At 41.0% G+C, this 19,441-nt stretch overlaps 1 protein-coding gene across 1 annotated transcript; it reads right to left on the reverse strand.

Moving 5' to 3' along the window:
• Positions 1-5,734: 5,734 nt before the first annotated feature.
• LOC124111524 (protein rolling stone-like) lies at positions 5,735-10,989 on the reverse strand. The gene is made up of 6 exons (XM_046471259.2): positions 10,913-10,989; positions 10,551-10,672; positions 8,502-8,613; positions 7,804-8,038; positions 7,047-7,157; positions 5,735-6,556 (listed from the first exon to the last, which is right to left on the reverse strand). The coding sequence occupies exons 2-6, from the start codon at positions 10,616-10,618 to the stop codon at positions 6,156-6,158; spliced, it is 927 nt and encodes a 308-aa protein (XP_046327215.2). The 5' UTR covers positions 10,619-10,672; positions 10,913-10,989; the 3' UTR covers positions 5,735-6,155.
• Between the last annotated feature and the right edge of the window lie 8,452 nt (positions 10,990-19,441).

A 19,441-nucleotide genomic window follows, 5' to 3' on the forward strand; every position in this document is an offset into this window, starting at 1 on the left:
AACCATGGTTCGGAAATGAATGCAAAAAGGCAAGAAAAATGTTTAACAAAGCCAAACGTCGTTATAGGAAACATAATACAGTAAAAAATAAAGGTGTTTACCGACAGCATTCGAAAGCTTATAAACAATGCATGGACAAACATATACGCAATTATAATAACCAACTGACCGAAGCTTTTCGCAAAAATATCAAACAATCGCCAAAAGATTTTTGGAAAATATTAAATCAACAACGTACATCAGAAAAGAAAAATAGACCGGATATTACTAGCATTTTTGAATTTTTCAAAAAGATAAACCAGAACCCTAAACAAGATGAAGATGATTTTAATGAACATATTTTAGACGGGAATGTAAGAGACTGCAGTATTTTGAATGATGATATCAATACCGATGAAATTTTAAAGGCAGCAAAGAAACTTAAACGGAACAAAGCAGCAAGTCTAGATAACGTAGAAAACGACTATATCATTGACAGTGTCGATTTATTAGCCCCTTTATATACTGAATTCTTTAATTTAGTACTCGCCTCTGGTATTATCCCTGAATCATGGTTAACAAGAATAATAAAACCAATTTACAAACAGAAAGGTGATCCATCTGACCCAAATTCGTATAGACCGATAACATTGCTGAGTTGCTTTGGTAAGTTGTTTACAAGTATTCTAAATGACCGACTAAAACTCTTTTTAGAAGAAAACGATCTTATAACATCAGCGCAAGCTGGCTTCAGAAAGAATTTTTCAACGGCAGATAATGTATTTGTTATTCATATGTTAACACAGATATTAAAAACCAAAAAGAAAAAACTCTACTGTGCCTTTATAGACTTCACAAAAGAATTTGACACTGTCTGGAGAACTGGTCTTTGGACTAAAATGTTAAAAACAGGCATGAAAGGAAGATTCTTCAATTTGGTTAAAAATATGTATATGAACATAAAATCATTGGTAAAATCAAATAATACATTATCTGAGTATTTTCCATGTGAATCAGGTGTACGACAAGGGGAAAATCTGTCCCCCCTTTTGTTTTCAATCTTTCTCAATGACCTGGAAACCTTTTTAATCGACAACGAATGCGAAGGAATAAGTATCGATTGCTTAACGGATAATGAGGCCCAGGTCTGGATACATTTGATAGTACTCCTATATGCAGACGACTCTGTACTTTTTAGCGAAACCCCCAAAGGTCTACAAAACTCATTAGATGTGTTTCAAAATAATTGTATAAGGTGGAAACTAAACGTAAATATATCAAAAACCAAGGTTTTAATTTTTGGAGGAGGTCCGCCTAAATATATTCCAATTTTTTATTTTTTTTTATATAAACGGCCTCTGGAAATAGTTGATACATATACATACCTAGGAATAAAATTCCATAGAAACAGAATATTTGTAATGGGAATAAAAGCTCTGATTGAAAGTGCAACGAAAGCGATGTACTGCCTATTAAAAAGAGCTAGAAATGTAAATCTACAACTCGATTGTCTCCTAACTGCTTTTGATATCATGGTTGCTCCAATCCTTTTATATTGTTGAGATGTATGGGGGTTTGAAAATTTAGAAGTAATAGAAAAAACACACTTAAAATTCTTGAAATTTGCAGCCGGATTAAGAAACTCAACGCCAAATTATATGGTATATGGAGAACTTAACAGGGAACCAATATATATTAAACTGTTTAAACGTATAATAGCTTATTGGCACAAATTGACCTGCCAAAATGGCAAAATAAAATATCACACTTTCTGTACCGCTACATTATTTCTAAGTCTGAGAATAACAAAACTAATTTTCCATGGATTGTGTGTGTTCAGAAGATACTAAATGACGTCGGCCTAAGTGAAATATTTCATAAACCATATATATGCTCTACAAATTGGCTAGTTTCAACGGTCGAACAGATATTTAGGGATCAGTTTATGCAAAAGTGGAGGGAAAGTATGGAGTCGAGTCCAAAGGGTATATATTATAAACACTATAAGCAAAACCCAAAATTTGAAAACTATCTGTTACTCCCTAAAGGCAAATATATGCCGATATTAAAATTTCGTACCTCAAATCACGATTTGCCCGTTGAGACTGGCCGATGGCAGAATATACCAAAAGAAGATAGACTTTGTCAACTTTGTGATTCACTCTCGGTTGGAGATGAGTTTCACTATCTTTTCAGATGCGAAGCTCTACTCCAACAAAGAATTCGGTATATTCCCCAAAAATACTACTTGTGGCCAAATATTTTTAAACTCTGTAAAACTGTTTCACCCAAAAGGCTAAAAGATATAAGAAACTTGTCCAGATATATTGTATGTCTATGTAAGTTATTAAGAAAGAACCGTTGACCCTGTCACTTGTCATGTTGATATCTTTTTGTATTTTCATATGTATATATATATAGCTGTAAACGCTCATGTACCACCGGTGGTGGTTTCTTTGAGAAATAAACTGAATCTGAATCTGAATCTGATAGCGGTAGAGAGAAATATCAATGGACAGCGCTACCGCGACGAGATCATCGGCCCTGTTGTTCTACCGTTTTTGCGTCGTTATGGCCCAGGCATTACCTTTCAACATGACAACGCCCGGCCTCATATTGCTCGACTTGTTCAGGATTCGCTTCAACAAAACAACGTGAATGTCATCCCAAGGCCGGCTCGCTCCCCTGATCTCTCACCAATCGAGCACATGTGGGATAAGATGGATCGGCGCACTTCGAAACATGCTCCAGCAGATATGGACAGATATCCCACGGGACTTAGTGCGACGCCTGGTCCATTCTATGAAACGAAGATGTGTTGCTTGCATCACAACCAGAGGTGGACACACACGCTATTGACTTGTAAATTGACATTTTGGCATGTTCATGTTTTTTTATATGAAATCACGCATTTTCTGAAGTCAGTATGGCAAATTAAACCATGTGAACACTTACAGGAGTCTTTTATCTGTTGCAAACCGAAATTGTTTCAGATTTCGTAAAAAAACATAACTTTGCATTAAATCTTATTCAATGTCACAGGAACTTTTGTTGTTCAGTACATTACTTCTGATAAGGTCCTGAGCTAATGCAAACCAAAACTGCCATGTCACGTCTAACTTGTGGACAGGTGGCATTATTGGAGGAGGAGGGTATTAGAAAGAGTTCTGGTGGAACATGAAGTTCGTCGTTTCGATAAAGGTAATGGGTACTTGATGTTGATAAATATTCCCATTGCTATTATTAGGCTCAGTCATTTAAGAAGCAGTAATTCACAATGCAGAGTTTCGTCCGTTGTGCGTGCCAGAAACCTATGGTCGTGGGTTCAAATGTGATGTCATATCCCTTCATCCACATTGAGAATAGCTAAACTGCATGCATGCACGTTTGACAAAGGTTCACAATACACAATCCCAGTGCTGTCATTCAGCATCCACTTTGTGTGTATGCCCTGTGATGTCATTCAGCAACCACTGTGTGTGTATGCCCTGTGATGTCATTCAGCAACCACTATGTGTGTATGCCCTGTGATGTCATTCAGCAATCACTATGCGTGTAAGTCCTGTGATGTCATTCAGCATCCACTATGTGTGTATGCCCTGTGATGTCATTCAGCATCCACAATGTGTGTATGCCCTGTGATGTCATTCAGCAACCACTATGTGTGTAAGTCCTGTGATGTCATTCAGCAACCACCATGTGTGTATGCCCTGTGATGTCATTCAGCAACCACTATGTATGTAAGGCCTGTGATGTCATTCAGCAACCACCATGTATGTAAGGCCTGTGATGTCATTCAGCATCCACTGTGTGTGTAAGTCCTGTGATGTCATTCAGCAACCACTATGTGTGTATGCCCTGTGATGTCATTCAGCAGCCACTGTGTGTGTATGCCCTGTGATGTCATTCAGCAACCACTGTGTGTGTATGCCCTGTGATGTCATTCAGCATCCACTGTGTGTGTATGCCCTGTGATGTCATTCAGCAACCGCTGTGTTTGTATGCCCTGTGATGTCATTCAGCATCCACTGTGTGTGTATGCCCTGTGATGTCATTCAGCAACCACTGTGTGTGTATGCCCTGTGATGTCATTCAGCATCCACTGTGTGTGTATGCCCTGTGATGTCATTCAGCAACCACTATGTGTGTATGCCCTGTGATGTCATTCAGCAACCACTATGTGTGTATGCCCTGTGATGTCATTCAGCAACCACTATGTGTGTATGCCCTGTGATGTCATTCAGCAACCACTATGTGTGTATGCCCTGTGATGTCATTCAGCATCCACTATGTGTGTATGCCCTGTGATGTCATTCAGCAACCGCTGTGTGTGTATGCCCTGTGACGTCATTCAGCAACCACCATGTGTGTATGCCATGTGATGTCATTCAGCAACCACTGTGTGTATGCCCTGTGATGTCATTCAGCATCCACTGTGTGTGTATGCCCTGTGATGTCATTCAGCATCCACTGTGTGTGTATGTCCTGTGATGTCATTCCGCATCCACTGTGTGTGTATGCCCTGTGATGTCATTCAGCAACCGCCGTGTGTGTATGCCCTGTGATGTCATTCAGCAACCACTATGTGTGTATGCCCTGTGATGTCATTCAGCATCCACTGTGTGTGTATGCCCTGTGATGTCATTCAGCATCCACTGTGTGTGTATGTCCTGTGATGTCATTCAGCAACCACCATGTGTGTATGCCCTGTGATGTCATTCAGCAACCACCATGTATGTAAGGCCTGTGATGTCATTCATCAACCACCATGTATGTAAGGCCTGTGATGTCATTCAGCATCCACTATGTGTGTAAGTCCTGTGATGTCATTCAGCAACCACTATGTGTGTATGCCCTGTGATGTCATTCAGCAGCCACTGTGTGTGTATGCCCTGTGATGTCATTCAGCAACCACTGTGTGTGTATGCCCTGTGATGTCATTCAGCAACCACTATGTGTGTATGCCCTGTGATGTCATTCAGCAACCACTATGTGTGTATGCCCTGTGATGTCATTCAGCAACCACCATGTATGTAAGGCCAGTGATGTCATTCAGCATCCACTATGTGTGTAAGTCCTGTGATGTCATTCAGCAACCACTATGTGTGTATGCCCTGTGATGTCATCTAGCAGCCACTGTGCGTGTATGCCCTGTGATGTCATTCAGCAACCACTGTGTGTGTATGCCCTGTGATGTCATTCAGCATCCACTGTGTGTGTATGCCCTGTGATGTCATTCAGCATCCACTGTGTGTGTATGTCCTGTGATGTCATTCAGCATCCACTGTGTGTGTATGCCCTGTGATGTCATTCAGCAACCGCCGTGTGTGTATGCCCTGTGATGTCATTCAGCAACCACTATGTGTGTATGCCCTGTGATGTCATTCAGCATCCACTGTGTGTGTATGCCCTGTGATGTCATTCAGCATCCACTGTGTGTGTATGTCCTGTGATGTCATTCAGCAACCACTATGTGTGTATGCCCTGTGATGTCATTCAGCAACCACCATGTATGTAAGGCCAGTGATGTCATTCAGCAACCACCATGTGTGTATGCCCTGTGATGTGATTCAGCATCCACTGTGTGTGTATGCCCTATGATGTCATTCAGCAACCACTGTGTGTATATGCCCTGTGATGTCATTCAGCAAGCACTGTGTGTGTATGTCCTGTGATGTCTTCGCCAAACACTGTGTGTATCCTCAAAACTAAGTTATCATAAAAAAATAACAAAGATGTACACAAAGTAGAAGGATGATTTTTGGACATTTTATTTTTGGAATGAAGCACTTACGCGGTCTTAAGCTATCTTCATTGCAGGTCAAGGTCAGTTGAATGGTAAACTAGTTGTGCTTCTTTATCTTCTGAACAAAGCTGCCCTGTGATGTCATTCAGCAAGCGCTCTGTGTGTAGGAAATATGGGCTTTACGCGTTGTACCCATTTCGGGAATCGAACCCGGGTCTTTGGCGTGACGAGAGAACGCTTTAATATTTCTAAAAGCGGCGTAAAGCAATACTCACTCCATAAAGAAGTCACAATGTAATTAATTGAAATTCGCAAATGGTGTAATATTTCTGTTCGGCAATGTGCAATGTCAGACACAGCATGAGTGCTTGTTGGGGTCACATGCATGGACAGTCACAGCTACAACCCCTACACATCTTTGACTGACCCATTAGTCTTCACTCAAACCTATACCTTCATCCATCCCTACCTCCTCCTCTACAGAGGAATGTCTAAGTCTTCCCAACAAAGTCCCTTTGACCATGGCGATCAACATGATGAGGAACTGCACAGCTGGCACGCCAATAAAGCTGATCACACAATATACCAATGCCGTACCACCCGGGTCAGCTGACCAGTCCAATCCAGGGTATATAGCACTGGCGCCGAGGCCATTGGTCCCGCCTGCAGCTTGGTACACCGCGGAGAAGATGGTGAAGGTGACCGCCACGATGAGGGGTTGGAAGAAATGGAGAAACCTTACAGGAGACGCTGCAATACAGAGGTTGATGATGACGTACGTGGTGTTGCCGGTATGAGTGATGAAGTCAACATCTGAGACGGACTTTCCAGCTGCAACAGAAATAATAATGTTATTTAATATCATGTGTTTCAGTATTGGCAACGGTAAATGTGCAGGACTGCAGACTTCTGTTGCAGCTCAAAGCAATATACAGTCACGTTCATGAAAAAGCATCCGTTATATTGTGAATTGATCTACCGTTACTAGAAAGATCATATGTATTGTAGTTTGTTTTATGATTTGGAATAATGTTTACCTTAAAGCTTAAAATGGCATTTAGTTTTAAAACAAAAGTACATTTTCAGGAAACGTGCAGAATACAGCTAAACATTTTATTGTCTAATATTGTGTGAAGCCAACGATCGCTATTCTATGAATCTGGCAGCTAACCTTCGACGGAGCGATTCTCCGTGCTCAAAAAGTCTGAACTGGTCGAACTGGCCAAACATACGTACATATTTCTGAATTAACATATTGTTTCAATTTGGGAATCTACAGGTAACAATGCCTAATGTCACAGACCGATGAAGGTGATCTTACGTGAATATATCAGTGTCCAGAACATGATCGTCACCAGCACACTGCAGGCATTGCTCACGTTCTGGGAAACCCAGGTCACTTTGAGAAACAGAGGCATACGTTTGATTCCACCTGTTGAAACAAAGATATCGTTTGGGGAATAGTTTGGTCAGACGGGGAGCTAATATTATTTTCCGGATAAGAAATGTTTTGGCATAAATGCTGATACATTATTTTTTAATATTGCACACTATTTACCCTTGTGTCTGTAATGGTTGACAAAATGTGGACGACATGCATGACATTTGAATGTAAATGCATGACACCGACTTATTACAATTTGACTGAGCCGAAATAGTATCTATATGTGTACGAAAAACGAGTTCATAAGATTTAAATCGATATTTTCGATTTTGTACATTTCAGCTATTTTCAGTGTTGACTGAAGCGAGATGACGTCAAATTGAGCCATTGTTGAAAACAATACGAGTTGACGTCACGTATTGACAGCACGTCACAAAAATTCGACAATACGTCATAAGAACAATAAGCTGACAAGTTTATCAATAAAGTTCATTGGGTTGTCTTCAGTTTTCTCTACCATGGCGGATAATATATAGGATAAACTGCTAGGCCATCATGAATAAATGTTTCAAGTCCCTCGGAAAGGCTCGGGGTTCATTTCATCACTTAATTCGGGACGAAATGCCTCGTAGCACGTTTATTCTAAAGACGTCAACCGAAGTGTGTTGTGAGTTGTGACAGATCTCGTACGAACCACTAATGATGTCTTTCCTCACAAGGTGACAGTAGCCCACTGCAACAAAGTTAATCAGAGTGGAAAACGTCAGAAGGAAGAACATCCAGTTTGTGAGATAGATGAACCACTTGATGCTGTCCTCTTCGGTCCTCGTCCACGTGTGTCTGTCACAGAACCCCGTTACGATGATCATGACGACGTGGTAGGCAGCAACAACACCGCGCCAACACAAGTACGCCTTCGGCCAGCCCCACTGAAGACACAGGGAGGTGAACATTTCAAAACCCAAAAAGAACTCTGTTCTGTACGAGATCAGTTATATAAAAAGCATACCTTTATGAATCAACATAGAAAAAGTGATGACACAGGGTGTTCGTAAGTATCTGATCCACTGGTGGCACTCGTCACAGACACATGCAAAGGCAAGTCAAGTTTCCCCGTGAACACACAGGAACATATACTAGGTTCCACAAGAAATTATGCATATGTTGACAAATATATATGTAAAAGTAAAAGTTTGGAATTGTGCATCGGACATCATTTTTGTCACTGACGCCTCTATCTGCGCATGTCTTCCACGTCTTCCACGTGGCTGTCATCAATGTCATCAAGGCGTAGAATGCTGTGACCCTGACCACTTTTGAGTTGAATTGTATGATGTTCTCAGAAGTCTTGGAAGAAATAGCATGCCTGTTGATCAACAATGTAACACTTACCTCAAGTTTGGTAAAATGATGTGGTTGTGGATACTCTAGTCCAAAGCTGGAACACCGGAACTGTTCTCTCCAGTGTTCCTTGGAACACATTGTTATGGAGCCTGAACTGTCACTGAAACACCATTACCTTGGTAACTGAATATACTGGCTGTACACCAGCACGAAGGTCGTGGGATCTAGCTCTATGTCAAATAATTAATATGCTCTTCTATATTTCAGTGAGAAAGACACTGAAGTATTCCAAAGTTGAGAATAGTGATATTATAATTGTAGTGAGCATAACATTTTGACGAAAATATTGTATAACCAGAGTTACCTCCCCGCAAATTATCTCCCCTTTATCGTAAGTGTCTGGCCCGTACACAAACTGTTGACCTCCTGTTTATGTTAGTTCCACAGTGACAAGGCATAATAACGACCAAGGGTCATTTGTGTAGTTATTGTTACTTCTTATCGTTTGTTTTTCTCTTGAAAATGTTTAGTTATGAACTGTATATTTCTCATGTAACTCGTCAATGTAAACTGTTTGTTTCGGAAAGCGCCATATTTGCTACTGGACCAGCGTGTATTTTCGCTGGTCTCGCAGATTTCAAGAATTGTTTTTCTATATAATCATTTCCAAATGTATGATAAAGAATTTTGTGGGCATCAAATATCTTTTGTTACTTTAGTAATATATTTTACGATTTTGCAAACACGGAACGCTTTTTAAGACGCATTTACAAGGGGTGGTGATACGTTTCTGTGTGTAAGGTAGGGGGAATTAGCGTTTTAAGGTTTTACATTTGCAAGGAAATAATTAAAATTCAAATTCAAAAAGTAGCCACAGGTGAAAATATCTCCTTTCTCCCTTCACGAGATGAGACAAACATTGTATTTCACTCAACAGGTGGAATATCTTCTATGACGTTACCACAGACGTTGTCTTGAATCCGGTAATTAAGCACATCCACACTCCGTGACGACTGGGGTAATATGTTGTAAAGATAAATCAGTCGTAATAGTTGATCAAGCGTAAGGGTCGTGAACTGGTTCATTTGTATTCCCTAGATTTCCCTTTACGCCCACGGGACTCTGTTTCGTCGGATAATCGAGACTGGTTATTCTCTGGCGTTGACGTCATACAAAGGTGTTTACTTCTTGTATTGCGCTGGAAGCGATGTTCTTAAACCGTAAATGCTTATTCCATTGTTGTTGAGGTAGCTCGGGGTAAGACTTTCTGGTTTCACTATTCTTTGTTGGGCACGGGTTTCCCTAAACCGATGTGCTCTTATTTGCAAATAGAGAAGATGAATTGGACAACGTTCGCGATCAAAGATGGAAATAAATGGATAAATATCAGTAATATATAATATCAGTTGTGACCTGATGTCGGGAGGTTTAAATGGTTCCTGATGTTACTAGTTGACAACTCCAGAAAAAAAGAAGATTATTGACATAGGTAATACGACGTCTGTTTAAATGTGTCATTTAACCCGTACTGTATATTTTAAGGTACCGACCCTAAAATAATGCCATGTGTATGTGGTTCAGAAATATGTGGTAACAGAACACATGATTGTATTGAGAGAGTGAGTGAGTATGGTTTTACGCCGCTTTTAGCAATATTCCACCAATATCACGGCGGGGGACACCAGAAATGGGCTTCACACATTGTACCCATGTCTGGAATCGAACCCGGGTCTTCGGCGTGACGAGCTACGAGTGACAGGCTACCCGACCGTCCCTCACAAATATAAAACAGAGGGACGATGAATGCCTTTTCTCGCTACCCACACTGTGAAAATATCCTCCGGGCAATTTTTGTAATATAGAATTAAATAATGACACTTTAATGGCATCCCTTGCTATGGAGCTGCATGAGCAAATCAAAAAGACAGTCATGATAAAACTCTTGTAACATATATGCTATCTGTAGCACACAAGAAACAACTCTCAAATGTTATGAAATGATCACCAGAGACCTTTGGCAATCGAACAACATTCCTCAATGTCGTTTAAAATAGAATGACTCGGATAAACGGTGTATTGTAATTTGATAATTCCAACCTTTGGTCGTCCGGCGGATGACGTCTCCGGATTAACGGAGTTTGGCTTAGAGAGGCTTCATCACTCATCTTCCCGGCTCCTGGCGCCTATACACCCAGCCGCAGAAACACAGAAGTCCGTCACTGGCAATATTTGAAACAATTTCTATGTAAATGAACGGGCGAAGTCCAATCTGAAATACTATAATAATTATCATATTGATCGACACAGCAATATCTTCCCAATTAGGTCACACATGTTGCAGGCATATTAGTATGCTATATAACCTTTCAGTTCTCTTTACGTGTAATTAGTTGAGGAATACAGCGGAAACATTGTTCAATGTACATAAACACCTTGTATATGTATATGACGTTGTGTACCTGGTTGATGTAGCTTCAGCAATACGTCTTTGGTCGTCCGGCGGCTGATATGTTCTGATTAACGGAGTTTGGCTTAGCGAGGTTTCATCCCACATCTTCGTTTGCTGTCTCCAGTCTCCCGTCCACTCAGCCACAGTAATGCACAGTCGCGATATTAAACAATTTCGTGAAAGACGCCACACGCATGATCAGGCAAATGAAAATGAACATACTAGGTTCTAGTAATGAAAACTTCTATATATGTATACTAGTAGAAGAATTTAAATGACACATTATAAATATCCCTGTGTATCTCTGCAATGATATCTATGTGGACGCATTTTGATTGCGGTAGTTGTATCAATGTCTGTGCTCGATACACATGGAAATCTGTCGACTTGTTTACAAGGTACTCCATATACACGCAATGCCCTTCACGTGTTTACAAGGTACTCCATATACACGCAATGCCCTTCACGTGTTTACAAGGTACTCCATATACATGCAATGCCCTTCACGTGTTTACAAGGTACTCCATATACACGCAATGCCCTTCACGTGTTTACAAGGTACTCCATATACACGCAATGCCCTTCACGTGTTTACAAGGTACTCCATATACACGCAATGCCCTACACGTCTTTACAAGGTACTCCATATACACGCAATGCCCTACACGTGTTTACAAGGTAGTCCATATACACACAACGCCCTACACCTGTTTACAAGGTACTACATATAGACGCAATGCCCTACACGTCTTTACAAGGTACTCCATATACACGCAATGCCCTACACGTGTTTACAAGGTACTCCATATACACGCAATGCCCTACACGTGTTTACAAGCTACACCATATACACGCAATGCCCTTTACGACTTTACAAGGTAGTCCATATACACGCAATGCCCTACACGTCTTTACAAGGTACTCCATATACACGCAATGCCCTACACGTCTTTACAAGGTACTCCATATACACGCAATGCCCTACACGTCTTTACAAGGTACTCCATATACACGCAATGCCCTACATGTCTTTACAAGGTATTCCATATACACGCAATGCCCTACACGTCTTTACAAGGTACTCCATATAAACGCAATGCCCTACACGTCTTTACAAGGTACTCCATATACACGCAATGCCCTACATGTCTTTACAAGGTACTCCATATACACGCAATGCCCTACGGGTCTTTACAAGGTACTCCATATACACGCAATGCCCTACACGTCTTTACAAGGTACTCCATATACACGCAATGCCCTACACGTGTTTACAAGGTACTCCATATACACGCAATGCCCTACACGTGTTTACAAGGTACTCCATATACACGCGATGCCCTACACGTGTTTACAAGGTACTCCATATACACGCGATGCCCTACACGTGTTTACAAGGTACTCCATATACACGCAATGCCCACACCTGTTTACAAGGTACTCCATATACACGCAATGCCCTACACGTGTTTACAAGGTACTCCATATACACGCAATGCCCTACACGTCTTTACAAGGTACTCCATATACACGCAATGCCCTACACGTCTTTACAAGGTACACCATATACACGCAATGCCCTACACGTGTTTACAAGGTACTCCATATACACGCAATGCCCTACACGTGTTTACAAGGTACTACATATACACGCAATGCCCTACACGTGTTTACAAGGTACTCCATATACACGCAATGCCCTACACGTGTTTACAAGCTACACCATATACACGCAATGCCCTTTACGACTTAACAAGGTACTCCATATACACGCAATGCCCTACACGTGTTTACAAGGTACTCCATATACACGCAATGCCCTACACGTCTTTACAAGGTACTCCATATACACGCAATGCCCTACACGTGTTTACAAGGTACTCCATATACACGCAATGCCCACACGTCTTTACAAGGTACTCCATATACACGCAATGCCGTACACGTGTTTACAAGGTACTCCATATACACGCAATGCCCTACACGTCTTTACAAGGTACTCCATATACACGCAATGCCCTACACGTGTTTACAAGGTACTCCATATACACGCAATGCCCTACACGTCTTTACAAGGTACTCCATATACACGCAATGCCCTACAGGTCTTTACAAGGTACTCCATATACACGCAATGCCCTACACGTGTTTACAAGGTACTCCATATACACGCAATGCCCTACACGTCTTTACAAGGTACTCCATATACACGCAATGCCCTACACGTGTTTACAAGGTACTCCATATACACGCAATGCCCTACACGTGTTTACAAGGTACTCCATATACACGCAATGCCCTACAGGTCTTTACAAGGTACTCCATATACACGCGATGCCCTACACGTGTTTACAAGGTACTCCATATACACGCGATGCCCTACATGTCTTTACAAGGTACTCCATATACACATGGCTAATTACTTAGCTGCCCCTTGCTATGCCCATTCTTTCACCTATCAGTGCTAATTGTGCTAATGACTTTGTGTATGACTACTGCTTTTGAACTATTGTGACTTGTTATCCGTCAGGCCATGACCGTTATTGTATATTTATTTTAAGCATCATAAATAATAAAATCTCTTACATTAATACCCACTGTTTGTCTTCTTGTTGAATGCAAAATGATCCAGTCCATTCTTGGCAAAGGGTAGACGTGTTACTTTCAGACCATAACTTGTGACTATCAGACCATAACTTGATAATTAAATTTTCGTTGTGTTCATTGAAATTCCTGCATTCTGATTAGCTGAATTGGTCACGTGTTATTGCATTCATTTCCCAATGAACCACTCTCCTACCCAGAGTTCCATGCGGCCGGCAGCCAGCCAGCATAGTACCTCTGCCACAGGTCAGCGCCATGTGACGATTCGTCACATCTTTCACAGTCCATTCAAGATATTGCATATGCTTTTCATCCGTTTCATGTTTGACAAGTCTACACATTTTCATAAGCAAATGTCAAAGAATGGTTAACTTTCATTGAGAAAGTATGCAAATACGTAAAAATCTACTTGTTTTTGCGTAGTTATCCTATGTTTACATTGGTTGTACGGCTCCACGTGCTGTCATCGAAGCGCAACGGAGAGCTAGCGACACGGTCACTTTGATGCATAAATATATAGTGTAATGCAACTCACTGTCGCAGTTGTAGTAGCATATCTATATAGTTATACAAAACAATATGTAAAGCGCCCCCAAATACTTACATTAGTCCGTTCTATACTGATTTCTGAAAAAGCGCGTTTGTTTACAAACAAGAGAAAAGTCCGGTCACGTGATATGCAAATTAGCCTGTGGCAGTGGTGTTATGCTGAGTCACCACTGCGACGGAGTGTGCCAATGAATGTAAAGAATTAAGCCACGCCCACCGAGGCGCACTACTTATATTACTGCGGAATGACGGAGAATCCCAATAATACAGTCGAGGGAATTCCCTTTCTGCTCACGTGTATCGTCATGCACAGGAAATTTAGCGACTTTCATGCATATGCATTGTCCAAACTACCCTTTGAAACTGAGGGCCGAGAATGAATGAAACAGCAAACGTGCAGGCTCGCTCGCCTGTGTTTTTCCCGCTCGCCTCGGTTCAACTTTCATGTCTTCGGGTTTCATTTCTAACTAGCATTTCTCCAACTGTGTTTTACCGTATCCAGGGAAGTAATGTTTGAATCACGCAGTAAATGACCATGTTATTTGAAACAGCCGCCTTCTCTCGGACATATTTCTTCCGGTTCGTTACAGTCTGACTGTTGCAGTTCTCTTCGCCTCTTGCCTTAATTGACAGGTCCAATGAACATTGTTATAATCCCACTCTCCGTTGATTGGCTACTGACTGTGTAGGCGTGTCAAGTTATGTGCATAAATCAAACGATCACCTGATTCATGTCACGCCACTGTATGTATTCCTACACCTGGAATGTTTATCAATGTCGTCATTTTTGTCTGTTTTGATATATGCAACTGTTTTGGGTTAAACTATTGTAGATAAAACATGTTTTACGTTGTCGAATTTAATTATAAGCATTGACTGTATATTTGTTTCGGTTCATTGAGGTATGAATCGAAAAACCGATGTGCTATGCGGATTCATACAGTTTGCACATCGGTTTTTCGATTCATACCTCAATGAACCGAAAAAAATACACAGTCAATCCTTAATTGTTTTATTGGGCGCAAGGTACTGTATGGTGGTTTGGATCTTTTTGTCTCAGCTTTTTTAGCTAGCGCTTTCAACTCGTACCACGTATGAGTCTCAGGCCATAACTGACTAACGGACATGAAGTTGTAACATATAGTTACGTGACGTCATAACATTTAGAACTATGACGTCACAATACCAAGGTGACAATGGACAAATAAGTTACGCCTTTACGCCTCAGGCGCGTATTTATGAATGAAATGTTACTCTTTTGTAGGTTCATGATCAAAATTTAGCTTATTTAGCGGGAAAACTAAACAATTGCCGCTTCTACATGTATGTAAATGTTCACTGAGCGGAATCGTGCGGTTGTGTGGCTGCTTTATTTATGAACGGTGAAGATTCATTCTTCTTTTTCATTTAAGTTCTGTCTTTCCGATATACTTTTCATTGCATCCACTACAAACAATCAAGTAAATAGCATTTCTAGTATCACAAGTCATATTTTGTTTTACAGTAAATTTAGTGTCCTTTGTATTTTGGACTGAACAGCCTTCAATTATATTGCTGCAAGTTAGGCAACGTTTGTCACCGCACTTAGAAACCTGTGGAGAGTGATGACAACAGAATCAAATTTAGAACTTGTCAAAATCTTTCTTAGATTTTTGGGTTGTCTTTGGCTGTTGATAATTTTGTATTTGCTCAATATCTTCTCCATTTTAATACTTTGATTCAAAATAGGCATGTATCGTTGAACCATGGATAATGTTTTTTCATGATTAGGGTTGAAGGTAGATACTAGAGTTATTCCCAATATTGTTATCTTCAGACTTTTCTCTCAGTTTTAGTTGCTCAATACTTAGCGCCTAGTGTATGCTATCTTCAATTAGCTTTGCGGGATAATTTTGATGCAGTAGGAAACTCTTAAGTTCAGCAAGGCGGGTAGTTTTAACATCATTCCCGGAAACAATGGTACAAATAAGTCTTGCGAGACAGTTAGGAATATTACGTTGATAAAAGTGGCAAAAATCCTCGGCAAGCCTCGGAATTTTTCCACTTTTATCACCTCGTGTTGATATATTTGATATCAAAAGACACTCGGGTGAGATTCTCTATATATCTACAATTACAGGTTACAAAATGCAAAATTGTGGTTATTACACTATTCCAAATGATGTGTGGCAATACATTTCGTGCAGAAAACACGACAGAAATCAACAAAGAGAATGTATTTAAGTTTTGGAGACAACAGAGAGCTTGGAATTTGGCGCTTTTCTATTTAAGACTGTGATGTCACATCTTTTGCGACACAGTGAGCGATATGACGTCATAATGTTGACGCGCGGTGTAGAACGAAAGCTTTGCCAAGGTTGCTTAGTTTTCTTTTTCTCGTGTCAGCTTTCCAAATTGCCGTGCCGTGCTGCGCATTTGGTTCCAAATTTAGCGCGGTTAAATCTACAGGTAACCTTGCTCTACATTGAAAACACAGTATGTTTATCTCCTCATTGTTTACACAATTAAGCCGCAAGTAGTAAGATATCCACATGGCAAACCGAAACATCAATATTTTCACCTGCCAAGAGGCCTGTGGGCCTTCCACTAGCTTGTTCTTCAGCTATAAATCATATTTTATAAAATTGAACTACTTTGTGGCATAGGTTAAGTAGATATATGTGTATGAACGTTGACAACATTTGACTAGCTACACGTATGTTAAAATGGCGTAAAGAGTTCAGCATGACAAATGTTACCACAAACACTCTTCCAAAATCTGCCGGTTAAACTACTAAAAGTATTCGACGAAAATTATTTGGTCCAACCATCGAGATTAAATTATATGTTGTTATACCAAAAATTCAGTTATCGCTGATTAGGGTAAAACCCAGTCTATTTTAGAGTTAGCTCCCGCACGTAAATGTTTGCGTATTATGTCATCAGGTGACGTCATGGATTGTTGTGTTCTCGAATGGACGTCATGCTGGCTGTCGCCTGTACTCTAGTAAATAAATCGGGTTCAAAAGAACACCAGTCTTTGTGTCGAAGTTACACAACAATGTACAATATGTACGTATGCATGTGTGTGTGTGTGCGTGTGTGTGTGCTTGCGCGTGTATGTGTGTGTTTGTGTGATGTGTGTGTGTGTGTGGGGGGGGGGGGGGGGGGGAGTGTGTGTGATGTGTGTGTGTGTGAGGGGAGAGAGTGTGACGTGGGTGTGGGGAGAGAGAGTCTGATATGGGTGTGGGTGATGTGTGGGTGTGGGGGGAGAGAGTGGATGTGTGGGTGATGTGTGGGTGACGTCATGCTAACAATGACGTCATAATGGTAATAATTGTGATGCACTTTCATTGCAGCGATATTTACAATGTAGATATCGCTTGTTATCATCCTAAACAGGCTCCGACAGGAGATATGGCTTGGGTGAGATCAAGCGATATCTACACTGTAGATATCGCTGCAATGAAATTGGATCACAATGCTTTGCAGACCATTGTGACTTCATTGGTTACCATGACGTCACAATCAAATTACATCACTAATGGCTCTGCTACTGAAGCTGTTAGCAGTACTTTTTACACTTAAGACACTGCTTATTACTGTCTACAAACTGAAAAAGTTGAAAGATTGATGTTGGATGATAAATAAAATCTCACCCTCGTATCTTTTGATATCAAATATATCAACACTCGTTGATAAAAGTGGAAAAAATCCTCGGCAAGCCTCGGAGTTTTCCTACTTTTATCAACTTGTGTTGATATATTTGATATCAAAAGACACGAGGGTGAGATTCTCTATATCTCACCCGAGCGACATCTCCTGTGGGAGCCAGTTTTGGATGATAAATGTACTAAAGTAGATAGTGCTAAAGATTTTATAACTCAGGCGTCTGTTATTTTACCGATTATAGTGAGATTTCTTTTTCTCCAACTTCCAAAGACATCTAAAACGATTTGAATTATCTCCCTTGTATTGATAAACCACAGATTATCTAATTGTGAATTTAGAACAATTCCTAAAACTGAAAGTGTCCTTGGTGCCAGTCCAAGATATAATAATGGCATAAAGTATCTGGACTACATATCACATCCACACAACATCTCGGGAAGCGCTGGTGAAATCCCCATCTTCATCCTCGTCCTTCTCCATTCACCCTGCGATGCCAACACACATCACATTGCATGCATGGTAAGAATAAGAAAAGGAAGAGGAAGAAGAAGACGAGTATAATAATAATTATAATATCAGCTTGCATCCCTGGGAAGTACACAGCCCAACTCACCCAATTACCAATGTCAAACAAATGTCGGACAAGTGTATCATGGTTTCAAGTTTTACTCGTCACTCAGTCTCTGAACGGGTGATTGACGGGGAACACAGGAGATGTGCTTCACATACAAATGTCACGAATCGAGCACATATCTTTAAACTTCTACTATTCTTTGATTTGTATTTTTGCATTTCGATTTTTTGTTTTGTTTTTAGTTTAACGCCGTACCCAGCAATATTCCAGCTATATGGCGGCGGTCTGTAAAGAATCGATTCTGGACCAGACAATCCAGTGACTGATATCATGAGCATCGATTCACGCAATTGGGATACGTTGACATGCATCAACCAAGTAAGCGAGCCTGACCATCCGATCCCGTAAGTCGCCTCTTACGACAAGCATGGGTTGCTGAAGACCTATTCTATCCCGGATCTTCACGGAACTACAGGTAGAAAGTAGTATCAGTAGAGTAATGAGAGGCGTTGGGGTAGACCTGAAGATTACTACTACTAATCTTACTAATTAACATCCGAGTTCCACCAACACAATTGGGAGAAACAGTGAAGCCGCTTCCCCTGGGTGTTTCCGGTCGGATTGCTGATAACAAATTGCTAAAATACGACACTCACTCACTTATTAGTATGTGTGTGTGTGCGTGCGCGTGTGTGTGTCTGTTTGCGTGCGTATCTGCGTGTGTGTGCGTGCTCACTCACGTACCTGATGATGTCGCAGTGTAGTATAAATTGGGGATCGGGTGGTAACGTTCTGTGACGTGTGGCTGAGGTGTGTCATCGTACCCCAACGACGTTCGTCATCAGAGTGTGTGCAGAGTTGCGTCCCTTGGGCACGCCAGAAACCTATGATCCTGGTCCGCGCCAATTATGGTTCTAGGTTTGTCAGCAACATACCCGTGCTTGTTGGTTTCACCGAAGTAGTAAACGTCTGAGACCTGCATCACTTCGAGCCTTCCTCACACAATAAGCTCACACTCACTCACTCACTCGTGTGCCTGGGTTGGTTATTTAAAGGCCGCCGTAAGTTAGCTGTAATGTTGCTGTATGCGCCCTAAAACAACATACCAAATCAACTTTCGTATCTTTCGATGTACCTAGTCTGCAGGAGATTTGATCTCAT

Source organism: Haliotis rufescens, unplaced genomic scaffold (genome assembly GCF_023055435.1).
Source record: "Haliotis rufescens isolate VD_foot unplaced genomic scaffold, xgHalRufe1.0.p SCAF_71, whole genome shotgun sequence".
NCBI lineage: Eukaryota > Metazoa > Mollusca > Gastropoda > Lepetellida > Haliotidae > Haliotis > Haliotis rufescens.